The sequence below is a fragment of the Oncorhynchus kisutch genome, linkage group LG26 (assembly GCF_002021735.2).
Source record: "Oncorhynchus kisutch isolate 150728-3 linkage group LG26, Okis_V2, whole genome shotgun sequence".
Lineage (NCBI taxonomy): Eukaryota > Metazoa > Chordata > Actinopteri > Salmoniformes > Salmonidae > Oncorhynchus > Oncorhynchus kisutch.
Genome location: NC_034199.2, coordinates 38,304,255 through 38,331,502, shown reverse-complemented (window position 1 = coordinate 38,331,502; position 27,248 = coordinate 38,304,255). Strand labels below are relative to the sequence as shown.

The window sequence follows — 27,248 nt, the reverse complement described above, 5'->3', positions numbered from 1 at the left end:
ACCAGTTCACAGTCCCTTTGCCCTGAATTGGCAAAATAGAGTCAAGCTATATCATGAGCCCAAACAGAGCCAAGACAGTATGGTTGGGAACATTCCCAGATAGTTCATAAGTAGAGAGCATTTAAAAGGGTATTATGGGATTGGTACATACATTTGACATTTAAATTCATGACATATACCCATTGATCCTTGAACAATATAACTTGTAAAGGCCTCATGAGCTTAGTTCAACTGTCATACTCAAAATATCATCTTGTTTTACTCCAATGTTTGTAAACAATGAGTTGAAATATATATATATATTAAAAATGTAGTGAACAACCACTGTATAGCCTCAAACATGGTTAAAACTATAATTTTGATCTTACAGATGGTCAGTCCTTGCCTCAGATTACCCCTTTAAAAGGTCATTGGCGTAATCTCTATACATGTTGACTGTGCTACAGCTAATTGTAATGGTGTGTGATCAGTCCAACAGTATAAGTAAACATTGAGGTCGATATACAGGGTCTCTAGGAAAGTACGCTAATCATCAACAACACATAAAATGGCACGTCAAGGCAAAAAAACTAATAGTTTATTGATGTCTAAAGAACACTTGAGAACTAACAAAATTGTGCTCCTAGAAACCATTGTAAATTAATTCCATTGTAATTGTGTAGGCAGGGAAGCATAGTGCAATTGAATTGAAAGGCAAGTCACTGAGAACTAAGCTACAGCAGTAAGGCATAACCACAATATCATCCATCCTTCTACACACTGAGGAAAAGGGAGAGGACTAACAAAGAAGGGATAGACTTAAGTTACCTAACACATCAGCATCCTCTGGCCCATGCTAGGCTAATGATAACAGTACACAGATCTTTGCTTTAGGTCCACTGTCCCTTGACCCATATAATGGAATAGAACTGTTCCCTCAAAGGCATGTTTCTCTTCTCATTACACTAATGTGCCCTGTCATCCATCCTCTTAGAGGTGCGTGCTGTCTGAAGACGACAGGCTTCAAATACCCATCCCAGGGAAGTACTAGCCTGGTCCCACATCTGTGTGTGCTCTTGCCATCTCCATTGATCATTTTGAAACAGTAGTAAGGAGTTGACATGATAGCACAATAGATTGGCACTCAGGCTACGAAGGTACTAAATTCATTGGAATTTGTTGAAGAAGCAGACCTTTAAATTCATCACACCCTCTCTCCTATGCTACCAGAAAAGGCATATTAAGACGCAATATCATACATACTGTACAATCACATGAATACATTAATTAATTTATTCTACATACTGGACAAGGTCAATCTCTGGATGAACAGCACAACCTGATTCCCTATTATTTCAATAGTACAGTACCCACTGCAGAGGCACCACACTACACAGATCTAACCAGTGTGGCTAACAATAGGTACCATGGTATTGTACCCCAAGTGCTCTATGACCACTGGCTCTGTCCTGATTCTCTACCCTGCACATCCGCACCGTTGTTAAATACATGAGAGGGAGTGTACAAGTACACACTTCAGGAGAAGGGTAGAGAATCGGGACGCAACAGTCTCAGCTGGATGAAGGGGACTAGAACAGAGCCAGTCGTCTATACCAGACCACCCTCCTTCTGTAGTCTACTGATCCTCAGATCAGATCCTGCCTGGAACTGTGGACAGACAGCAGGCAAACAAAGAGTGGCTGAGGCAAACCGCTAGTGGCTGAGGCAAACCGCTGACTGTGAGGCAAACCGCTAGTGGCTAAGGCAAACCGCTAGTGGCTGAGGCAAACCGCTGACTGTGAGGCAAAGGCAAGAGCTTTGTATGGGGATCTCCATCAACAAGAACCCCCAAAAGTCAGCAAGGTAGACGCGTCTGTCCCACTTCCCGTATAGATGTCCCTTCCTGTCTGGTGTCATTGGTCCTGGCCTCCAGGCTGTCGCTGTCCGAGGGGTCCTGGGATGCGATGCAGGGGGGGATAAGGCTATCAAGCTCTTGCCTGTGTCCTGACTCCAACAGCCATTCATGGAACTTCTGCTCCACCAGGGCCTGGAACTGACGTCGCTGCTCCCTGAAAACAGAGACGCATTACTGAATAGAGGAACAAGAGAAACATTACCAGACCCCTCAGAGCTCACAACGCTGTAGGAAATCAGACATTTTAAAAGGGTTGCTTCATAATTCACATTGATCATGGATACTGGGAAGCAGTTCGTGTTTTCATTCTCTGAGTCCAGGTCAGATTTCTCATTGTTAATAAATCTAGCAGTTTGGTCTTCTCTGTTAATGACTCACTTGTTCAGGTGGGCATCCTTCACCATCTTTTGCCAGTCCTGTACACTCTTCTCTCTCTCCTCATGGGCCTTCTGGTACAGCGATGGCAGCCCACCCGGCACCTCACACGTATCCCCCTCCATCCTGAAGGGCACCACAAGGGGGCAGAACTCAGCGGGCGGCAGCAGCCTGTAGGATCCAGGGTCTGGGATGGTACCCTCCACTCCCACCAGAAAGGGTTGGTCCCAGGCATTGGGCACCACAGCTAGACCCACACTGGCCATGTGATCCTCCAGGGAGGGGTAATGTGTGTGGAAGGGCCCCAGGGTGAGTGCAGTGTTCCCAGGGAGCAGTAGAGGCCGGGTGGGGGTGAGGGCATGGATGGTACAGTAGGAGGAGGACCCTATGGCTAGACGGCCAGCCACACACACCACCTTGACGTTCTCACAGCTCTGGATGTGGATACTGGTCTCGATGGGACCCAGGACTACCGTGCTGTTACGACACTTGTCCAGGCTCACTGACCTGAAACACACACCACGGGGAATGCAATCTCATCTAAGAAAAGGGATATTTCTACTGAAATTGATCTGTTTTTGTAGTTAGACGGGGCATGCTACAGCTGTAGTGTCCAGTCTGACTATGTGTAGAGAACCTCTCACCTGAGTGGAGAGAGGAGGTAGATAAAGGCGTCACTGCAGCGGTGTATTTTGACATTAGCTCCTGCTAGCTTGTCTGAGTCCTTGGCCAGGGTCTGTCTGAACACCTGTGACATCAGCACCATCTTGCTGCCTGGGGGGGCCGTGTGGGTGTTCCGGGCGATCTTAGCTCTCTTCATAGCTCCCTCCACTAGAGGACAGGAGAACAGACAGTCACAGACAGACAGCCATGCTTCAATCCTGATAGCTCTCTACATCTCCAACAGAAAAAAGTTGAGCTAGAAAACAGTTACAAGATAACGCACTCATTTCTATAAAACATACTAACACACCTTATTTGACTGTGCATCTAAATATAAATGAATGACCCACATTAGGGTTTACTTTGGGTGGTAGTAACATACCTTGCTGAGCCCAGGCCAGCTTCTTCCCAGACCTCAGGCAGGTTGACATCCCAAAGGGGTTGGGGACGAGGGCCTGTCTGAGCCATGCCAGCAGGGGGTGCAGGGAGAAGGAGCGGCTGAGTTTGGAGTACCCTGCTTGGGTCTGGAGTGGGGCTCTGGAGAGCAGCTTGTGGATGGGGTGGACGTTCCGGCCGCGGGACACTGAGCCCTCCAGCAGCAGACTGAGGCCCTGAAGAGAAAATATGTTATTGTATTGTTGTTTACTGAAAAGGCAAATTGTTGTATTGTAAAAACTGAATGAACACTGCAACATATTGGGCATGTTATGGAACCTTTCACTGTTTTATACAAGAATATATAGTTGAGGATGAGTGCATCCAAAAGTCATCCTTTTCCGTATATAGTGCACTACTACAGAGCCCAGATGGCTCTGGTCAAAAGTAGTGCACTGTATAGGGAATAGGTTTCCATTTGGGATGCGGCCATGTTCCCTTGCTTCACCTGTAGAGCCTCCAGAGAGACCTGGCTGTCCTTCACGGCTTGGCCAGACCCTGACAGCTGGCCTGGTTCTACTAGCAGCTCCAGCAATTCACACAGGTGGGTCTGGAGGAAGGACAGGTGAGCCTGGTCGTCCCAGTTCTGATCACAGCAACAGGGTGAAAAGACTGAACAATGATACAATGCATGGATATGGGAGCTAATGCAATGTGGTAGTATATTTAAGCAATGAGGCACGAGGGGGTGTGGTATATGGCCAATACACCATGGCTAAGGCTGTTCTTATGCACAAAGCATCGTGGAGTGCCTGGCCACAGCCCTTAGCCGTGGTATATTGGCCATACACCACAAACCCCTGAGGTGCTTTATTGCTATTATAAACGGTTTACTAACATAATTAGAGCAGTAAAAATAAAATGTTTTGTCATACCCATGGTATACGGTCTGATATATTATGGCTGTCAGCCAATCAGCATTCTGGGCTCAAACCACCCAGTTTATAATAAAATGTCAGTAACTAGACCATCAGAATATGTTTTGCTTAGAGATAGGTTAGAGAGACTTAATCGTAAAAACGGATTGTGTACATTTACACTCTCAGCCTGCCGTTAAACTTGTAAGCACTATAAAGCAACAGGACCTTATTTTGAGAGCTGGTCTTTGCCTCGCGGTCCGAGGAGGGGGAGCGAGAGCGGGGGCTTGGCCACTCTTCACCAATCAGAGACGTACGCAGAGACACCCGGTTCAGCTGCTGAATGTAGAGGAACAGGAGGAACTGCAGCGTGTCCACACACAACTAGAAAAGAGAGAACAGGAAAATACAGAGACTCTGAACACAAACCAATACTTGACATAGGTCAGTGTCACAAACAATACCTAAAAGGATAATGGACAGACTCCTGTGTCAAAGTCTGTTTAAACAAACAAAAAATGCAGGATACAACAGGATAGATATTATTACAGTCCAACTGACAACACATCCCTGGGGGACATAGTCATACAGGTCTCTGCCCTTTTCTGATCCCTCCCTAGTGTGCTCACAGCTCACCTTGCTCCTCTGGCGGTCCAGCTCTCTGGGAGAGGAGCACTGGGACAGGTTCTCAGCCCACTCCAGCCTCTCCTCTGCAGGGTGACCAGCCAGCAGGTCAAAGGTCTCAAAGTAGAGCCAGGCCAGGTCCTCAGGGAGCTGCAGCTTGCCACAGGCAATGTGCCTCCACATGAGCCAGCCTAGCATGGGGAAGCAGCCCTCTCGCGAGCGCACGTAGGCAGCCATCTTGCGCAGGTAGTGCAGGCTGAGTTTGGTAGGGGGTGCCACCTGCAGAGCCCCCAAGAGGAAGGGCTCCATGCGAGGCCACACCGCCACACCACCACCCTGGTCCATGGCTGTTAGTGGGCCAGGAGGAGGAGGGAGTGGAAGAACAAAATAACTGGGTGAGAGGTCAGACAGAGGGGTGAGCATACAGTGAGTGTGGTGAGATATCTGAGCTATGGTAGTGCATTGAATTTAGAAGGTTGTAGACAAGAGTTCACCCATTCATTGGTGGCTTCTGGTCTGCTGTTCAATATTGCAGTATTATTAGATAACTCGTATTTAAAAGGGCAACTAACTAGCTGTATTATAAAAACTGAATTTGAACCTTTATGGGCAAACAGAATATCCCCTTTTTAACTAGCTAGTGCACTAACGCACTCTAAATAATGTTATATTGTATTTATGTGACTGCTTGTTCCATTGCAAATGTCTGTGTTGTCTGACTCTGCTGTTCCTTCCTGGCTAACAGAGTGGACTCCGGATGTTCCCATGACAACAACTGGCCACTAGAGATGATCTGTAGGTAGCTGACAGCATTTGCTTTGTTTATTTATTATTTAGCAGGGGAACGTTAGCGAGCTAGTTAGCTAGCAACATGGCTTAGCAGCTGATACAAAGATGTCAGACTAGCAGAGACAAAACACTTGATGCGTAGTTTACCTTGGCTTGTTCAGCAAGTTTCCACTAGTCCAAGCGATTTCTGGTCCTGCCTCGAAGTTCCAGGAAAAGTAACTGGTGATCAAGCTCCCTCATAAGTAAAAAGTTTAGTACTTTGCAGTATTTAGCTAGCTACCTGGCTTTTGGTTATGGTTTGTTTACTATGCTGTGAATGTGATCAGCACGTAGCTAGCTACAGAACGTTCGACGTTCTTCCTATTTGGCGCCACTGCTGGTTCTCATCTGTTGCGCGCGACTACACAGAGCGACGGTCGCGCGCACAATGCACTGCCCGGTGGTGCGTCAAGTCCGACGTAAACGGAGAATATTTTGACGGTTCTTTTTTTGTCGATATTGCTGAAAGGCACCGGGCATATTGTAAGAATCCGATGCACATTCTACATTCATCCACTAGAAAATATATTGCAAAGATATTTTAAAAAGTGTACACCGGCTTTTATTGCTGTTGCTTTAAGAGCTATATATATAATTGGCAGTATATTTTCTATTGGATGCATGTCGGATGTACCTCTGATATACACGGTGGGCGGGCGTTAGCACGGGAGGCGGGACTTCCAGGCAGCATGTGGGCGGTTCTGATTTGACAGAAGGAAAAGGATCAGTGACAGAAAGGAACCCTATCGCAAACGCCGGGTTGTTCTGTTGGTTTCTTGAAGATACTGGTATCTATGGCCGTTAAAGGGATGAATCTATGCAGTGTTTGCTGTCTTGCCCTTTATTTCGTTACAGCAGTGCTTGCAGGGTAAGTACTTCTATATTACCCGAACACACCGTCTCTGCAATGGTCAAACCGGTTCAAACGCGGTATCGCTAGCTGGTACACATGTTTAATTGTGATTGGTCTACGCTTCTGAAGCCCATTCTCCATGTGTAAAATAGCTAACGTTAGCTAGCTACTATTTGGAGGGGTAAATAAGCAATCTCAACAACGTGAAGTGAACAACACTGTAAATAAAGCCCTAACCCATAGAGTAGTGAACATCACCCTGCCAGATCCTTTGTTTCCAGTATCGTCAATCTTGTGTATCTACTCGAGGGAATTACATGGAAGAGTGGGCGAACTTGCTCAACTGGCTTTGTACTCAAAAATGAGAGCCGTTGATATAAAACTGAATTACTCTGGACTGGGTGATGCCCATTTTGAATAATTTACTTCACAAAGATTCTTAGTCTGATAAACCACACGTTTGTGAACCCTACTCCACTTGTCACTATCATGAAGGGAAACTGAAGACACCCTCTCTTATTTTCACCTCTATCTACAGGCGAGATTTCTACAAGATCTTGGGGGTGAGCAAGTCTGCATCTGTGAGGGACATCAAGAAGGCTTACAGAAAGCTGGCTCTCCAGCTGCACCCTGACAGAAACCAAGATGACCCAACTGCTGCTGACAAATTCGCAGACCTGGGGTCAGCCTATGAGGTAGGAAGTGAACCCCTGTATCACTTATCTCTACGGTAATTGTTATTTGCATGGCACTTTCGTTTTACAATATGTGCTATCAATATCATGCGATGATGATCTTGTCTTGTGTAGCTATTCTCAGAAACTATACCCATCAACATCATTGTCAGTCTCATGAAGAGATGTAAAAGAACTGAATGGCAACTGAGTGTTGAGATGATAGTACTCTATTGTTATGTATAATTTATGAACCTTTTATAATAGTCATTTGATCTGGGTGTGTAGTAATATTTGGCTTCAGTATGCTATCTCATTTTCGTTACGATCGATCGAGGCACCGAAACGAAAGTATTTTGTAAGAAACTGAAGCGACCTATTTGGTTGTTGTTGGAAACGACATAGTGATTTTGATTGGCCAAGAAGACCGTGTGGCTGCCTCTGATTGGCTCATACTGTGGTCAGTGTTCTCTCATGAAAGCACGACGTGGAGCACTCGGAGCGGCTCAGTGAAACGTTCCATAATGCGCACCTCACCAGTGTCATCATGATCACTGATAACGCGTAGATAACGCATGATTGATACATATTGCATGGTTAAGCTATTTAAGTGGGTGAAATGTGATGTTAAGAATTTGTAATTAAAGTTTCATTTCGCTATGATGATCTCACCATGATCTCTACAGTATTTTGTGAAGTAAGAAGAGTTCATCCCTGATGTTGTGCTGTTTTGTAGGTGCTCTCTGATGAAGAGAAGAGAAAGCAGTATGATGCATACGGAGAGGATGGTCTGAAAGAGGGCCACCATGGTTCTCACAATGATATCTTCTCCAGGTACAGGAGGTTTACCTAATAGGTTACTATTTCAGTCCAAGTCAAGTACTACTTGTAGCAGGAGCTTGTCATTTAAAACACTTCAGCCTGGTATTAAGCATTTATTACAAAGTAAAGCCCTGGTAAGCCTGGTCTCGGAGCGACTACATAGACATATACCCACAAGTATGATGAGGATATCATTGTTAAGCACCGAGATCATATATTCTGAAACCATCATGTACAGTATAGGTGCTGGTGCACATTTTGAGTGCCCGAACTGTTTACATTTAGGTACAGGATCTACACAATACTTTTGAGATAATATTCTGTAAGAGGAACAGGAGCTCAAGCAGTAGAACATTTGAGGTGCCGGTACTCAGCTCCTGTGAGCTCCTGTCTATGTCAAGCACTGGCTACATTTCAAATAATGTCTCTTACCCCACTGTTACCTAAACACTCTGTTGCCTCTTCCAGTTTCTTTGGTGACTTTGGCTTCATGTTTGGAGGAAACCGGCAAGGACAGCAGGACAGGAACATCCCCAGAGGAAATGACATTGTGCTGGACCTGGAGGTCACACTCGAAGAGGTGTACTCTGGGAACTTTGTAGAGGTACACTTCAACCCTTATTGTGTTCTGTATATACTGTCCATGTCCAAAATCTGTCTTGCCTACTACTTACTTAAACTACATACTTTGCACTGTTTAGTAAAAATGTATGTAATACGCATAAAATAACATACTAGGCTCCTCCATACTGAGAATGCGTCATCTAAAATGCGCAATTGCGTATATTCCCGTCATTCGTTAATTTTGGTACGCTGCGTAACCTTGTGTGATTTATCAGCTGTTGTCTAACGACTCTCTTCAATGGTGTGCAGTGAATTCTACTAGATATCAAGCTGAATGGAGTATGACATCCTGGCATTGAAAGCATACTGAATAAATAAATACGTCACCTACTATAGAACTTTCTATTTTCACATATCCAAAATGCAAGTACAAGTATTCTGACATGGTCACTGTATACAATTTGTATGCTCCACCAGGCCTACCCTATTCCAACACATACGTCCTAATCTCATCACCTATATGTACATCTCAGGTTGTTCGTAACAAGCCTGTAGCCAAAGAGGCCCCTGGGAAACGGAAATGCAACTGCAGACAGGAAATGAGGACGACGCAACTCGGACCTGGACGCTTCCAGATGAGCCAGGAAGTAGTGTGTGATGAGTGTCCCAATATAAAGTGAGTCACTGCTTCAGGGGTGCTACTTTGTGGTTGACTCTGTCCTGTTCCTACCCTGTCATGTGCATGTTGGGTTGGGTGCTGTCAGCAACAACAACAACAAAAATAATGTCTGTGCAAATGGATACATTTTAAAGGTGTGTTTTATACCAGTGGTTCCCAACCAGGGGTACTAGGACCCTGGTGGTACTTGGCAAATCCACAGGGGTGACTTGAGAAGACTCATGACACCATAGGCCTACTGGTAAAAATGCACATGAGGGGATACTTCAGGGGTACTCCAGGTGGAACAAAATATAGTTGGTTGTACAGTAACTGAGAAAGGTTGGGAACCTCTGTTCTATACTGTCATATTGACTGTGCATCTGGTTAAGACTGCTAACACAGGAGTCAATGGGTTCTTTCTTTATGTGATGAGGATGATAATGTCTTATAATCCCAGGCTGGTGAATGAGGAGAGAACTCTGGAGGTAGAGATTGAACAGGGAGTGAGAGATGAGATGGAGTACCCTTTCATTGGGGAAGGTAAGCTACTTACTCAACCATCAGGATAATGGGCATAAAAATAAAATAAAAAGTGTTTACAAGGGGTATCAGTGTCTAACTCACGACTACGTCTGTCTCAAGGTGAACCTCACATCGATGGAGAGCCAGGGGACCTACGCTTCCGCATCAAAGTTATGAAGTAAGAGCAGCATTTCCATATTTCACAAATAATATAGTGGTTCTAATCAGGCTACTATTAACTTCTCTAGGAGCCATGCTTTGTTGGTATAGGACATTATGTCAACACTAATACATTTAGTGTTATGTAAAGATCAGTGGAGGCTGCGGAGGGGAGGACGGCTCATAATGGCCTGAATGGAGTTTAATAGATGGAATGGAGTAAAGGATATCAAACATGTGTTTCAAACCGTTCTATTCACTCCCTTCCAGACATTATTATGAGCCGTCCTCCCCTAAAGATTTTTGGAATGTTCCCTACTTGCACTCATCGCTGTCTATGCAACTCAAACCTTGTATTTAAACTCAGCAAAAGAAAGAAACGTCCTCTCACTGTCAACTGCATTTATTTTCAGCAAACTTAACATGTGTAAATATTTGTATGAACATAAGATTCAACAACTGAGACATAAACTGAACAAGTTCCACAGACATGTGACTAACAGAAATGTAATAATGTGTCCCTGAACAAAGGGGGGGTCAAAAGTAACGGTCAGTATCTGGTGTGGCCACCAGCTGCATTAAGTACTGCAGTGCATCTCTTCCTCATGGACTGCACCAGATTTGACAGTTCTTGCTGTGAGATGTTACCCCACTCTTCCACCGAGGTACCTGCAAGTTCCCAGACATTTCTGGGGGGAATGGCCCTAGCCCTCATCCTCCGATCCAACCGGTCCCCGACGTGCTCAATGGGATTGAGATCCGGGCTCTTCGCTGGCCATGGCAGAACACTGACATTCCTGTCTTGCAGGAAATCACGCACAGAAAGAGCAGTATGGCTGATGGCATTGTCATGCTGGAGGGTCATGTCAGGATGAGCCTGCAGGAAGGAGGGAGGAGGATGTCTTCCCTGTAACGCACAGTGTTGAGATTGCCTGCAATGACAAGAAGCTCAGTCCGATGATGCTGTGACACGCCGCCTCAGACCATGACAGACCCTCCACCTCCAAATCGATCCTGCTCCAGAGTACAGGCCTCGGTGTAACGCTCATTCCTTCTACGATAAACGCAAATCCGACCATCACCCCTGGTGAGTCAACTGCGACTCGTCAGTGAAGAGCACTTTTTGCCAGTCCTGCCTGGTCCAGCGATGGTGGGTTTGTGCCCATAGGCGACGTTGTTGCCGGTGATGTCTGGATGTCTGATGTCTGGTGAGGACCTGCCTTACAACAGGCCTACAAGCCCTCAGTCTAGCCTCTCAGACTGGACGATCAGCTGTCCGTCACGTCTCCCTCTAGTGCTGTCTTAGGCGTCTCAAAGTACGGACATTGCAATTTATTGCCCTGGCCACATCTGTAGTCCTCATGTCTCCTTGCAGCATGCCTAGGGCACGTTCACACAGATGAGCAGGGACCCTGGGCATCTTTCTTTTGGTGTTTTTCAGAGTCAGTAGAAAGGTCTCTTGAGTGTCTTAAGTTTTCAGAACTGTGACCTTAATTGCCTGCTGTTAGTGTCTTAACGACCGTTCCACAGGTGCATGTTCATGAATTGTTTATGGTTCATTGAACAAGCATTGGGAAACAGTGTTTAAAACCTGTTATGGCTAGGCGTGTCTCAAGCGACCCCCCACGACAACATCCGGTGAAATGGCAGAGCGCCAAATTCAAATGACAGAAATCGTAATATTAAACTTTCATGAAAATACAAGTGTCATACATCATTTAAAAGATAAACTAATTGTTAATCCAGCCGCGTTGTCAGATTTTAAAAAGGCTTTACGGCAAAAGCACACCATGTGATTATCTGAGGACAGCGCCCCGCATACAAAAGCATGAAAAACATTATTCAGCCAAGCAGATGCACCACGAAAGTCAGAAATGGCAATAATATAAATCCCTTACCTTTTGAAGATCTTTATCTGGTTGCAATCACATAACAAATGGTCCTTTTGTTCCATGAAGTCCTTCTTTTTCTTTTTTTCCCCCAAAGTTTATTTGGCGCTCTTCATTAAATCATCCACCGGTTTCTCCTCGTTCAAAATGCTAACAAAATTAATCCCAAATTTGACCAATAAACTTGGTCCAAACATGTCAAACAACTTTCCTAATCAATCCTCAGGTACCCTAATATGTAAATAAACAATAAAGTTTAAGACGGAAAATAGTATATTCAATGACGGAGATAAATAACCAAGTGCGTGCCCTCACCGGAGCGCGTCACAATCATTTTCTAAGCAAGCAGATTCATCACGAAAGTCAGAAATAGCTATAAAATAAATTGCTTATCTTTGAAGATCTTCATCTTTTTGCAATCCCAAATGTCCCAGCTACACAATGAATGGTCTTTTTGTTCGATAAAGTCCTTTATATCCCAAAAATTTCTGTTTTTATTTGGTGCGTTTGATTCAGAAATACACCTGTTCCAACTCACCCAACATGCCTACAAAGGAATGTAAAAAGTAACCTGTAAACTTGGTCCAAACATTTCAAACAACGTTTGTTATCCAACCTTCGGTATCCTAATATGTAAATAATCAATCAAACTTAAGACGGAATAAACTGTTTCCAATACCGGAGAAAAACAACAAGGAGCGTGCAGTCAATCACGCACACCAAAATAGTAGAGTCCTTCTGAGTGACACTTAGAAAGAATACGACTACTTCTTCACTTTAAAAAAACATTGAACAATTTCTAAAGACTGACATCTAGTGGAAGCCATAGGAACTGCAATCTGGGTCCTAAAAATGTGGGTTTCCCATAGAAAATAATTGGAATATCCAATGACCTCAATTTTTCCCTGGGTGGATTGTCCTCGGGGTTTTGCCTGCCAAATAATTATTTTATACTCAGACATTATTTTAACAGTTTTACTTTAGTGTTTTCTATCCAATACTACCATGCATATGCATATCATAGCTTCTGAGCCTGAGTAACAGGTAGTTTACTTTGGGCACCTCAGTCATCCAAACTTCCAAACACTGCCCCCTATCCCTAAGAAGTTTTAAACCATTTACAATGAAGATCTGTGATGTTATTTGGATTTTTACTAATTATCTTTGAAAGACAGGGTCTTTGCAAAGGGATGTTTCTTTTTTTGCGAAGTTTATATGCTTGCTGTATGCAAATACGTTCTCACTCTGTTAGGAAGCCTGTCTCTCTCTATTATATAAGATGTAGGTTGTCAGTTGTGGAAGCTGTTTTGTGTTGTTTATGTGACTCAACCCTTCTGTTCACTACAGGCTTTATTCTTTCCCTCTCCCTGTTAGCGAACTTGATACACCGGTGTCTATTTAAGTGATAATGCCAGAGAAGTGTTTGGAGGATACAGTTGAAGTCAGAAGTTTCATACACCTTAGCCAAGTACATTTAAACTCAGTTTTTCACAATTCCTGACATTTAATCCTAGTAAAACTTGCCTGTCTTAGGTCCGTTAGGATCACCACTTTATTTTAAGAATGTGAAATGTCAGAATAATAGTAGAGAATGATTTATTTCAGCTTTTATTTCTTTCATCACATTCCCAGTGGGTCAGAAGTTTACATACTCAATTAGTATTTGGTAGCATTGCCTTTAAATAGTTTAACTTGGGTCAAACATTTCAGGTAGCCTTCCACAAGCTTTTCACAATAAGTTGTGTGAATTTTGGCCCATTCCTCCTAACAGAGCTGGTGTAACTGAGTCAGGTTTGTAGGCTTCCTTGCTCGCACATGCTTTTTCAGTTCTGCCCACAAATTGTCAATAGGATTGAGGTCAGGGCTTTGTGATGGCCACTCCAATACCCTGAATTTGTTGTCCTTAAGCCACTTTGCCACAACTTTGGAAGTATGCTTGGGGTCATTGTCCATTTGGAAGACCCATTTGTGACCAAGCTTTAACTTCCTGACTGATGTCTTGAGATGTTGCTTCAATATATCCACATAATTTTCCTACCTCATGATGCCATCTATTTTCTGAAGTGCACCAGTCCCTCCTGCAGCAAAGCACCCCCACAACATGATGCTGCCAACACCGTGCTTCACGGTTGGGATGGAGTTCTTCGGCTAGCAAGCCTCCCCCTTTTTCCTCCAAACATAATGATGTTCATTATAGCCAAACAGTTCTATTTTTGTTTCATCAGACCAGAGGACATTTCTCCAAAAAGTACGATCTTTGTCCCCTTGTGCAGTTGCAAACCATAGTCTGGCTTTTTTTATGGCGTTTTTTTTCCCCTTGCTGAGTGGCCTTTCAGGTTATGTCGATATAGAACTTGTTTTACTGTGGATATAGATACTTTTGTACCTGTGTCCTCCAGCATCTTCACAAGGTCCTTTGCTGTTGTTCTGGGATTGATTTGTACTTCTCGCACCAAAGTACTTTCATCTCTAGGAGACAGAACGCGTCTCCTTCCTGAGCGGTATGACGGCTGCTTGATCCCATGGTGTTTATACTTGCTTACTATTGTTTATACAGATAAATGTGGTACCTTCAGGTGTTTGGAAATTGCTCCCAAGGTTGAACCAGACTTGTGGAGGTCTACAATTGTTTTTCTGGGGTCTTGGCTGATTTCTGTTGATTTTTTTTCCCCTCGTGATGTCAAGCAAAGAAGCACTGAGTTTGAAGGTAGGCCTTGAAATACATCCACAGGTACACCTCCAATTGACTCAAATGATGTCAAATAGCCTATCAGAAGCTTCTAAGTTTTGTAAGCTGTTTAAAGGCACAGTCAACTTAGTGTATGTAAACTTCTGACCCACTGGAATTGTGATACAGTGAAATAATCTGTCTGTAAACAATTGTTGGAAAAATGAATTTGCATGCACAAAGTAGATGTCTTAACCAACTTGCCAAAACTATAGTTGGTTAACAAGGAATGTGTGGAGTGGATGAATAACGAGTTTAAATGACTCCAACCTAAGTGTATGTAAACTTCCGACTTCAACTATATATTTGGCATGGGTGTTGTTCGTCGAGGGCCAGCAAACCATGCCAATATATCCTCAACACCGGCTTCGAGGGCATTATCACTTTTATACAACAGGTTACCAACCTATTCAAATATTGATTGACATATTTTAATTTAAAGCATTATTTTGATGCATTTTTTTCATACTATTTAGTCCTTCCACAAGATATTGTCCCGAAACAAATCTAGGGTTGCTACCCAAACCGGATGGTCGTTCATTCTATTGGTTCCGTTGCCAGAGACGCGACCCAGTCGTTCAGTCTTTTTGTTCTGTATCTATGGATGCGACAGTCGTTCGTTGTAAATGTACCATTGCCATACTGGCTGGCAACATTCTTAACCCTTGCTTGCTGGCTAGCCAACTACGGCTAACATATTCCCGTCAAACAGTGAATAACAAAAGGAGCTTCATTTGTTTAAGCTGTTTTCTCGTGACATTTATTTGGGTACATCCATAACAATGAGCTAATGAGGCACGATTTGACCTGGCATTAGAAAATGTGCTCTCTCGTCAGGACACTGTTCAGAGGATCTAGCCAAAAACACAGCTAACACAATCACTTCAAACTGAAGCTGGAAAGACTGCAAACTAGCTGCACTTCATTTAATTTGATATATCCATAAAAAACGATGCTAGCTGATTCATCATTTCGACTGGCTGAGAAACGCTGCCTGCCTCCCTCTCTCGTCCCGACTGCCGACCCCTACACGTCCATTACTATGGGACAGTTGGAGATCTGAATACTGAAACAATGTTGCAAATGTCGGAGGGACAGACCGTAACACGGAACCCAAACCGGCTGCGCGCGTGCGCCATCGTGCATACATTTATTTTTTGTCCCCCCACACCAAACGCGATCACGACAAGCAGGTTAAAATATCAAAACAAACTCTGAACCAATTATATTAATTTGGGGACAGGTCGAAAAGCATTAAACATTTGTGGCAATTTAGCTAGTTAGCTTGCACTTGCTAGCTAATTTGTCCTATTTAGCTAGTTTGCTGTTTCTAGCTAACTTGTCCTGGGATATAAACAGAGTTATTTTACCTGAAATAGGTCCTCTACTCCAACAATTAATCCACACATAATCCTTTCCAGGCGTTTTCTTCTCTTGACATTATATTGCGATTGGCAACTTTCATAAATTACTTGCATTACCGCCACCAATATTTATTTCTGCTCTAATTATGTTATTAACCAGTTTATAATAGCAGTAAGGCACTTCGGGGGGTTTGTGATATATAGCCAATATACCACGGCTAAGGGCTGTATCCAGGCACTCTGTGTTGTGTTGTGTTTAAGAATAGCCCTTAGCGTGGTATATTGGCCATATACCACCCCCCCGGGCCTTTTATTGGTTAACTAACATCTTGTCAATTGTGGAAGCTGTTTTGTTGAAGCGTGATTTAGTAATGTATGTGTACTGACAGACATCCAGTGTTTGAGCGGCGAGGAGATGACCTGTACACTAACGTCACCATCTCCCTGGTGGAGGCTCTCGTTGGCTTTGAGATGGACATCACACACCTGGACGGCCATAAGGTAACTATGGACGACTGAAGCTAAGAAATGCATGCATACACTTTTACTGCCATGTACTGAAATGTTTTGGGGAGGGGAGCTTGGGGAGCTTGTCTTGAGCCATCATTGCCCCATTCTCAAAAAGCACAAAAATATGCATTTTTTGTTCTGTCTAGAAAAGAAATTATTTATTCATAATAATAAAGTGTATTCTAAGGAATCAGTGACACACTTTGCCTGCTCCTCTGACTACAGGTCCACATTGTGAGGGACAAGATCACTAAGCCTGGTGCTCGGGTGTGGAAGAAAGGAGAAGGCCTGCCCAACTTCGACAACAACAACATCCGTGGCTCTCTCATTGTCTCCTTCGACGTTGAGTTCCCAGAGACACAGCTGAATGACAATCAGAAAGAGGGTAAGTAGGAGGCCGATAAAGATGGGTGGGGGGGATGTAACTTGTAATGTATTTTCTTATGAGTTTGATTTAATTAATGTTGCCAGGAGAAAGTAGACTGCATGTTATATATCAGAGCTGTTACATACGAGGTATGGGTATTGTTGATGCATATTAAGACTCAGAGGCAAAGGACATGCCCGTAGAACAGTCCCCCCCCCTCCCCCAAACTGTAAGCGACACATGTACATCTCAATAAATCGTCTTCGTATTGCTGACTTTACACCACTGACAGGGAGACAATAACGGAACACATTCACTTCTCAGATATGAAAGATTATGAAAGAATGTAATTATGATCATAACGGATAGTCATTTACAATTGAGGCTTGCTTTTGTTCCAGGAGTGAGGGCGATTCTGAAGCAGGCATCGGTACAGAAGGTTTACAACGGACTACAGGGATACTGACACACCAACAGACAGAATCTGGACTGAGTGCTGTGCTACAAAACACACAAAGGAACAAGCACAGGGGTGTATTTATTTTCAGATTGTTCTCAGGATGGGTTAACTTGATTTGGTTTATTTTTTAATATTCTACATTCTGAAGGTGACTTGACATTGTCTATTTTCTTTTAAAGAAGTCCTTGTTATATTTCACATTGACGGGGTGAAACTACACCGTATTTATACTTTTAATTTTCTTGCCCTCGTCCAAATTTTTTACTACCACCATTTCTTTGTCACTCATTTTACGTTGTCTTTTTTAATTCACCTTCAATTTCAACTACTGTCATCCAATGTGAACCACTATCACAGACATGTTTGATTATCAAAGCCCACTATCTGATGTTAAACCTTTATCACACCTGACGGGACACTAAAAGAGGAGCTGGACTGAGGCAAAGGACTCTGAAATCAAAGGACCATTTCATGGCCCTCAGCAAGACTGGAATACTATTCGCCTCCCTGTTGTTCTGATAACTTTTACAGATGTAATACTGTACTAGGGAATTTCATCTTGAGTGATTTTGACTCCTCTGACACCTTAAACAATTCTGTCATTTATAGGTTTTCGGTCATATATGTTTTCAGTAATATCTCAAAACACTTTGTAAATAGGAAAGAAACTACATATTGTTATTTTTGTTGTTGCTTTTGTTGAGTTGGATCGTATCTTTAGATGTCTTCTTTGGGGGCAATGTCTTGAGTGTTATGTCTGTTGAAAGAGAGGTCACAGAGAATGGACCTGTTGAGCTGCCTTGCATAACCTCGTCATCAGGGTAGGATTTTACCATGGAGAGACACTCTGGCTCCACCCACCACCATCCACACCTCTTGCGCCTCCTTTCAGCCTGTTCTGCGTCCCAAATGACACCCTATTGACACCCTAATGACACCCCACCTGTATATTATACTACTTCCGACCGGTCCCCATGGGCCTCTGACCGGGGCCCCATGGGGCTCTGTTCAAAAGTAGGACACTAGATAGGGAATAAGGTTTCATGTCAGACACAGACCTAGGTTGTCTGGACTACTCTTCCTGGTGGAATGAGGCTACTGTTTTCCAGAGTGCTACAGTACAGGAGGGAGAAGTGTACTTTCAGCTGAGAGTTCAATTAAAAGTTTATATAAATAATGACTCAAGGATTATTTTAGTGTGTCAATTTAAGGATGTCTCCAGCATGTCTATCAGTCACTATGTACATGGAGACCACAGGAGGTTGGTGGCACTTTAATTGCGGAGAACAGGCTGGTGGTAATGCCTGGAGAGGACTGGTATCAAACACAAGGGTTCCAGGTGTTAGATGCCATTCCATTTGCGCCGTTTCAGACATTATGTGCCATCCTCCCCTTAGAAGCCTGCTGTGGTAAAGACAAGCGAGCCAATATATTACCAGGAGAGGGCCCGACATGTCGCCAGGAGAGGGCCGATATACCACTAGAAGAGGGCCCAACATATTACCAGTAAAGGGCCCAATTGGCAGCATGTAGCCAAGTGGTTAGAGCGTTGAGCCGGTAACCAAAAGGTTGCTGGATGGAATCCCCGAGCTGACACGGTAAAAATCTGTTGTTCTCTCTGAGCAAGGCAGTTACCCCACTATTTCCTGGGAGCCGAACACGTTGGTGTCGAGTATGGCAGCCACCCTGCACCTCTCTGAATCAGAGGGGTTGGGTTAAATGCGGAAGACACATTTCAGTTGAATATATTCAGTTGTACAACTGACTAGGTATCGCCCTTTCAATATATTACCAGTAGAGGGCGGTAAGTGTGCAGTGAATGTAAAGCAGCCACGGATGCCTGCTGCTACCACTCCTTGAGGAATCATTGGTCCAGGCCTCAGGACATCCCATAGCTCTTGGTTATATAATTGCATTCACATGATTGTTATGGCTTTATAGAATTTTGTTGATGGGCAGGTCCTCATCTCCCGCATTCGTTCTGGTTTCACTGCTGTAATTGGCTGACAGATGATAGGAATGTGGTGTCTCTAATCATGTGCTTGAATGAGAGGATCAGGCAGTGTGTGTGCGAGAGTCTATCAGACTGTGTATCGTACTGTGTGTGTGTGTGTGTGTGTATGTGGTCTGTAGGACGCTGTTAACTTCTTGTACCCACACCTCCACTCTATCTGACCTCTTTGTGACCCAGCTGGTTCAACTTATTCTGTAACACTGTCTGTCACCGACTGAGGTTACGTCCCAAATGGTACCCTATTCCCTATATAGTGCACTACTATAGACCAGGGCCTATAGTGCTCTTCCCTATATAGTGCACTACTATAGACCAGGGCCCATAGTGCTCTGGTCAAAATGTATGCCCTACATATAAGGAACAGAGTGCCTTTTGGGATGCAGAGTCAATCTCAACTTTGTCCCCAGATGAGATCTACCCATCCTTCCTCCTCCACCCCTCTACCTCGCGTGTGGGAGGGACAGTGGCCGGAAGGTTGTCTGGGAGTCTGTCTGGTTGGATGCAGCAGGGGATGTCCACATGACTCAGTTCAGTATGGGGATTTTATAGTGTGGTGACAAGCGCATCTGCCCACCAGCATGCATGTGTTTGTGTGTGCTGCATGTGTGTGTATTTGTCTGCATTTGTGTGTGTGTGTGTGTGTGTGTGTGCATGTGTGTGAGAATACATGGGAGGTCTTCCTGTGTCTGGGAGGTGCTTTCCCAAAACTGATTACCCCATACATCTCTAATATCTGACAGTAAATCAGGTTTATTATGCAGATATTGCATTTATTTATTTTCTCCCATCTTACAATGATGACTTTGTGTCCAAACTGCACACAACTGTGTAAATCTGTGTGCAGTCTGTGTGTATGATGAGCCCCCACAGAGATAGCCCTGTGGTATTGGGAATCTCCTCCACAGCCAACCACACACATCCTTTAGTCATTATCAATCTGGATGAGACCCAACAAGTAGGGTTGGTTGGTGATTAGGGTGTATAAAGACTCTGTTTACCCTCTAATTAGCACAACATACAGCGCTCTCTATGTCATGCTGCATAGCCGTCTATTTTAGATATGGCTCTGGCTGCATAGGGAGATTCCCAACCGAGTCCATGTATCTTCACCTATAGTTACTGGCAGTGATAAATCACAGATGCTTTCAGACCTCAAATGTAGTCTATTGGTGAGACGAGTATAAGTCCCACAAGGTTTTATAGATCCAGCTGCATAAATAGGCCTGCAATCCAAATGAATGAGAAAGATTGCCACTGTCTACTTTAATAATTTTAGATGGTAACTATCTTTCCCATTAATTTAGGAGTGGTCCTTGCTTTTTGTTGGGTTGGCCCCCCCCCCCCCCCCTTGGGTTGTGCCGTGGCGGAGATCTTTGTGGGATATACTCAGCCTTGTTTCAGGATGGTAAATTGGTGGTTGAAGATATCCCTCTAGTGGTGTGGGGGCTGTGCTTTGGCAAAGTGGGTGGGGTTATATCCTTCCTGTTTGGCCCTGTCCGGGGGTGTCCTCGGATGGGGCCACAGTGTCTCCTGACCCCTCCTGTCTCAGCCTCCTGTCCTATTCGGTGTCCTGTGTGAATGTAAGTGTGCCCTCTCTAATTCTCTCTTTCTTTCTCTCTCTCGGAGGACCTGAGCCCTTGGACCATGCCTCAGGACCATGCCTTGGCCATGTTCTGTTATAATCTCCACCCGGCACAGCCAGAAGAGGACTGGCCACGCCACATAGCCTGGTTCCTCTCTAGGTTTCTTCCTGGGTTTTTGCCTTTCTAGGGAGTTTTTCCTAGCCACCGTGCTTCTACACCTGCATTGCTTGCTGTTTGGGGTTTTTAGGCTGGGTTTCTGTACAGCACTTTGAGATATCAGCTGATGTACGAAGGGCTATATAAATCAATTTGATTTGATTTGATTCCGTGATCCTTGGGACATCTCCTATCCCATTGAAGTTTAAATGTAAAATGGTTAAGGTTAGGTAAGTGTGATGGTTAAGGTCAGGGTTTAGTGTAAGTTCATCCCAAGTATACTAGAAAGTACCATTTAGGGAATCTGGATTGACAAACTTTGATTCTGAAATGATGAACTACCCCTCTAAGGCACAATAAGGCAGCATTGCCTGTATGATGGGCTGACATTGCCTGTATGATGGGCTGAAAGACCTCCCCAGCAGCCCCTCGGGGGACCTCAGTCAGTCCAAGAACACTTCAGAGCTTTGTGGGACCCGGCTGTGAGTAGAGCGTAGGTGCACTTGACCCAGAACAATGACACTCTTTAAGTGTTAAGTGGACCACGTGATGTAATGTCTAATTGTACGATCTGCCAGCCAGGGAAGGGAAGTGGCTGAGGGAGAGGAGAGAGTAGGGAGAGGAGAGGGAGAGGAGAGGGAGAGATGGCGCCAGCAGCCATGTTGACCTGTACTGACTGCTCAGTGTGCTCAGCGGATGGAGCCTGACCCTGTGTGAGGCAAGCGTTCGGGAGGGGGGGGTGTGAATGAGAGTTCAGAGTGTGTGGAGGAGAGTGTGCGTGTGGCGGGGGGTTCAGCGAGTGTGTACGTGTGTGTGTGTGTGGGGGGGGGGGGGGTTCAGAGAGTGTGTATGGCGGGGGGTTCAGAGAGCGTATGAGAGTGTGTGTAGGGGGGGGGGGTTTAGAGTGTGTGTATGAGAGAGTGTGTGTGTGTGGGGGGGGGGTGATCAGAGTGCGTGGGGGTGGTGGGTCAGAGTGTGTGTGTGTGGGGGGGGTTCAGAGTGTGTGTGGGGGGGGGGGTCAGAGTGTGTGTGTGTGTGGGGGGGATTCAGTGTGTGTGTGGGGCGGGGGGGGGGGGGGGTCAGAGTGTGTGTGTGTGTGTGTGTGTGTGGGGCGGGGGGGGGGGGGGGGTCAGAGTGTGTGTGTGTGTGTGTGGGGGGGGGGGGGGGGTTCAGAGCATGGGGATAAGACCTCAGTATGGTAGCACTGCTAGTAGTAGTAACCCAAAACAGTAATGATGCACTGAAAGTCTCTTTTAATGAAGAATGGAGAATGTTTTTTAATGCTTTAAAAAAATTGTCATAATTTGAACACTCTGGAAAAGATTTACTAGAGTCTGTCTTTTTCAAAAATAATGTAAGTGTGCTTTACACACAGCCTTGATCTTTTCTTTAATTAAACAACACGTCCAAACTTTAGACTGATGCAAACGTTCAGAATGTCCAGCTGTGTTACTAAAAGTCAATCAATTGTCACAGGGAATATTTATGAGATAGTATGCCTGAAAACCCACGGAGCAGGGACGAGTTCAACAACATCTGCTTCATCCCTGTGTGGTTATCAATGCAGCACCAACATGTGTCTCAGAAGGGAGGAACGAGCAAGAGAAAAAAGAGCACCCCCCGAAAAAGAAATGGTAACGGACAAAGCCTACAATTTGTGGCTGAGCATAAAGCAAACAATAGGCAGCGTTTGTGAGGGAGAATGCACGTCAGCAGTGTCCTCTGCTCTTCTCGCTGTAGCTTAGTTTGAACACGGCTGGGGATTGCCGTAGCATCACTGTGCATGTCATGTTGCTGTATAAAAAAGCCAGTCACCTCGAAGGGAAAAGCCTCAACTATTCAACAGTGAATAGTGGGGTTGTAGGCAGGAAGAATAGCTGTTTATCTAAATGCTCCTGGGCTAAACACAGTCAGCTGTCATCTATTCTTCCTATTCCCCTCAAACATGTATTTATTTATGTCCCAATTATGTCGTCTAATGACCCATTTTGTGGCTGAAGAGACTTGCTGAGCCTCCCAGTCGCCCCATGGGAGGAAAGGGTAGTGACTCGAGGCAGCGGAGGGGATGCAGTCTCTCTTGAGCCTGTAGAGGACCGTGGTATAAACCACCTATCAGGATGAAAGAGCATGGACAGTGTTTCAAATCAACGTCAAGCCCTGTCTTCCAGCTTGCAGGCCTGTGGTGTGTGCACATGTTCCTTTATCAGGCATAATCGCTCATTAAATGATCAAACTCAATGAATTTAACTGTACAGTTGTGCACTCAGCCAATGCATAGAGAGTTTTTTCCTTCTTCCCTAAACTTTTACCAATGAATGTCAAGGGTTTGTATGCTTGTAGAGTCACAATCCCTGCAGGACATTTCTAAACCTCAGACTGTCAGGACCGGGTCCAGGGTCCAGGGTCCAAGGTCCAGAGCCATTTGAATGGGGCCATATTATAAATATATTTTTTTGTATACATATACAGTGCATTCAGAAAGTATTCAGACCTCTTGACTTTTTCCACATTTTGTTACGTTACATACAGCCTTATTCTAAAAGGGATTAAATCGTTTTTCCCCCTCATCAATCTACAAACAATACACAACAAAATGGAAATATCACATTCACATAAGTATTCAGACCCTTTGGCAGCGATTATAGCTTTAGGTATGACTCTTCTATGCAGATCCTTTCAGGTTGGATGGGGAGTGTCACTACACAGCTGTTTTCGGGTTTCTCCAGAGATGTTAGATCGGGTTCAAGTCCGGGTTCTGGCTGGGCAACTCAAGGACATTCGGAGACTTGTCCAGAAGCCACTCCTACGTTGTCTTGGCTGTGTGCTTAGGGTCGTTGTCCTGTTGGAAGGTGAACCTTCGCCCCAGTCTGAAGTCCTGAGCGCTCTGGAGCAGGTTTTCATCAAGGATATCTCTGTACATTGCTCCAGGGGCGGATTGAAACAATAATTCAGGCCGGGAATTTGACTCCATCCCAGGCCACCCTGTTCATGCAAACCACAAATTTACAGAACTAGTTATACATTTGGCCACTATGTTAGTCTGGGAAGAAAGTTATCCACATTACAAAATACAAACTATGGGACTGACCAACAAGTAGCCTATCTGAACACTGAGTTTTTCAAGGTATGCTATGGCTATGGGAGCTCCCTCAAAAACTCACTAGGAATACACCAATCATAGCGCATACAAATGTACAAGGCTAGAGACACAAAACTATTAGCATACACTTCTAAAAAGAGAATGAGATATACAGAGTTAGCTCAAACGTTCAAATTATTATCTTTAATTTTAAGCATCCAGCATATCAAAAGAATCAAGCATCTTCACACACACACATTCACTGAACTTGAACATAAGCTACAACAGTGTTATTAAGTTTAATACAAAAGTCAAAAAAGCACTCTGTTACAAAAAAAAATGTGGATTACAATGTTCACTCACTGGTGTCCATAAAGCAAACAGCACAAAAATAAACACATCTATACACATCTAATGAAACTGAACTTTGGCTACATAACTGCAAGTATAATACGAAAGTCCAGAAAACATGCCTCTGTACAAAAGCTTTAACTCACAGCAAATGTTCTGTCACCCTTGTCAGCCTGTTTAGGAAGAGACATAGCATAGCTTCTTCAGAGTAACCCGGAAGTAATTACCACTAGTAAACCAGTAACTCACCGCTCTCTGCCATCTTGTCAATGATGTCATCTTTGTCAAGTCCCATAAGAATCTCCTTCTCTGTTTCCATCAAAAGGAAATCTTCAAGGTTCTCTTGAGTGAGGGAGGTTCTTAGGCGGTTCTTCACGAATTTCAGGGTGGGGAAGGTCCTCTCACACGCCACCTGAGTGATGGATAGGGTGAGGAGGAACTTGTAGCCCAAACCAATGATGTGATACGCATCCGTGAGCAGATTGTTCTGAGAGGAGAAGATAGCAGCATATTGTGCAGTTTTTACACGTGGAACAAGTTCTGCTCACCAACTCCACACTTTCACCAGGATCCTCAAAGCCTTCCCCTGATTCATCACTGGCGGAGGTGGCCCTGGTGTTGTACTCCTCCAATGCTGACTGTTTCAGTCTTCCCCACTGTTGTGCAAGGCTGATCAGTTCAGCCTGCAATGCCTCAACAGTGGCATGTTCATCAAATTCCAGTAAGCATTGGCTGAGCTCCTTCATGGCTGTCTTTGGGAAGCCCTTTTCTCTGATCTCAGGAAAATGCTTTGGATTCATGCAGGAGACATCTGTACACAGCACTGCATTTGCTGCATAACGTCAGTGAATACTTTCAACAACAGTGTCCAGTACCACATTGTGGATCTTGATTTTGTAATCCATGTCTGCATTAGCAATGGGCTCGTCTTCTGCAAACTTACATGGTTTTCTCTTCTTTTTTCTGTTGTTCTCTTCTCTGGGAGAGCAGTCTGAGCTTCGGTATCAGTCCTGCTGCTCCTCCAGAATGCCATTGACCCACCCAACAAAGTCGTCTGCAGCCCTCTTCACTCCCTCAAAGTCTCGGGCGCACTTTCTCAGGTTACCCTCCGTCACCAATTAGTGTAAAGTGTTCGGTCAGGCTTTGCAAAGCTTCCAAATACTTTCCTCGAGGCCTCTTCTTTGGCCCACCAGCGTGTTTCACCAGTTACATCAAGCCGCCTGTGTCTCCTTTCCTCGAGCCTCTTCTTTGGCCCACCAGCGTGTTTCACCAGTTACATCAAGCCTTCTGTGTCTCCTTTCCTCGAGGGCCTCTTCTTTGGCCCACCAGCGTGTTTCACCAGGTTACATCAAGCCGCCTGTGTCTCCTTTCCTCGAGGCCTCTTCTTGGCCCACCAGCGTGTTTTCACCAGTTACATCAAGCCGCCTGTGTCTCCTTTCCTCGAGGCCTCTTCTTTGGCCCACCAGCGGTGTTTCACCAGTTACATCAAGCCTTCTGTGTCTCCTTTCCTCGAGGCCTCTTCTTTGGCCCACCAGCGTGTTCATCACCAGTTACATCAAGCCGCCTGTGTCTCCTTTCCTCACTGATTTTCCTCTGATAGCTTCATGCGCTTGTAGGAATCTCGAACGACACTGCAATGTCATTCAGTACAACCCCAGTGGTGTCAGTTAGTACAAGGTTGAGGACACGTAGTAACACCATATGGGTACTTGGTTAGGAGACTCTCCTGTGAGCGATGCAGAGAAGCCCCTTGTACAGTCCCTGCATATTAGCTGCTCCGTCTGTTGCATTACCAACACACTGTTTGATATCTCTGTCCACCTTCTCAGGGACTGTTTCACAAGGTCCACAAAGTACTGTCCAGTCGATGACTCACAGTCAATGACCGCAATGAGTCTCTCGTGGACAACATCAGTGACATAATCGCAGAACTACTGCACACTGGTCTTTGGATGTTAAATCCTGTGTTGTGTCCATTTGTATTGAGACATCCCTGCCTTTCTCGCTTCAACAGCAATTGTCTGCTGAATCAACATTCTGATGACTTCAAGGACTTTATAATGCTGTTGTTTTTGGACATCATAGTTACCAAGGACCCTCTTCCTTTACTTCCCATCTGCTTCTTGCTCTTCTCAATGCAATCACGACATGCTCTGTAGGCAGATATCATTTTGCTTAGCAACAATATAAGCTCACAGAACTTGACATGTTTTTCCAAGTTATATCAGCTTGGTGTCGTTTGGTCCTCTGTAGCTCAGCCCACATTTACCATAACTTACTAACGTACATCAGGTCACAAGGTCCTAGGACTGCCCTTCCTCTTCTGACCTGGTTTTTGCCTCGATTTTTATTAATGACATTACTCACTTCAGAAGGTAGGATGTCTCTGCTTTGCCGGCTGAGGAAGAAAAGGCTTCTGCACTTTCTCTATTGGTCTTGCTTCTCTCATGTTCCGGTACTCTCTGATGGGCCAATTGTTTCCCTTCCAGGCCCTGCCTGTGTCCTTTGGACAAATGCACTATCACTGGCTGAAGTGAAGTTTTTGCGAATGCAAGACACTCGAGGAGAACAAGGAGTTGAGTATTTCACTTGTATGTCAGCCATTTTTCTGTTTTTGTACCATCTTTGTAGTGGAATATGAACATTGAGAATTGAATGACTCTTTGAGGGTTTTTTTTGTTTTGGGTGGTACTGAATAAAATAAGTCAACCATCATTTGGACTGAGAGAACGGGAAACATATATCAAATGGATGCTTCAAGTGCTTTATGCGTTCCCTTTCTATTTCCCTGTACTGGGCTCTGAACCTGTCTCTCT

General features: G+C 44.6%; 2 protein-coding genes across 2 annotated transcripts; one reads left to right on the top strand and one right to left on the bottom strand.

Moving 5' to 3' along the window:
• Window positions 1–555: 555 nt before the first annotated feature.
• tbccd1 (TBCC domain containing 1) lies at window positions 556–6,061 on the bottom strand. Its single transcript, XM_020473788.2, has 8 exons — window positions 5,785–6,061; window positions 4,861–5,195; window positions 4,453–4,608; window positions 3,816–3,953; window positions 3,315–3,543; window positions 2,914–3,100; window positions 2,273–2,776; window positions 556–2,048 (listed from the first exon to the last, which is right to left on the bottom strand). Exons 2-8 carry the CDS (start codon window positions 5,191–5,193, stop codon window positions 1,835–1,837), a joined length of 1,761 nt encoding a protein of 586 aa, XP_020329377.1. The 5' UTR covers window positions 5,194–5,195; window positions 5,785–6,061; the 3' UTR covers window positions 556–1,834.
• Window positions 6,052–18,429, top strand: LOC109881676 (dnaJ homolog subfamily B member 11). The gene is made up of 10 exons (XM_020473789.2): window positions 6,052–6,544; window positions 7,068–7,224; window positions 7,940–8,037; window positions 8,494–8,629; window positions 9,123–9,265; window positions 9,708–9,790; window positions 9,893–9,950; window positions 16,302–16,413; window positions 16,648–16,807; window positions 17,191–18,429. Exons 1-10 carry the CDS (start codon window positions 6,471–6,473, stop codon window positions 17,253–17,255), a joined length of 1,086 nt encoding a protein of 361 aa, XP_020329378.1. The 5' UTR covers window positions 6,052–6,470; the 3' UTR covers window positions 17,256–18,429.
• Window positions 18,430–27,248: the final 8,819 nt, after the last annotated feature.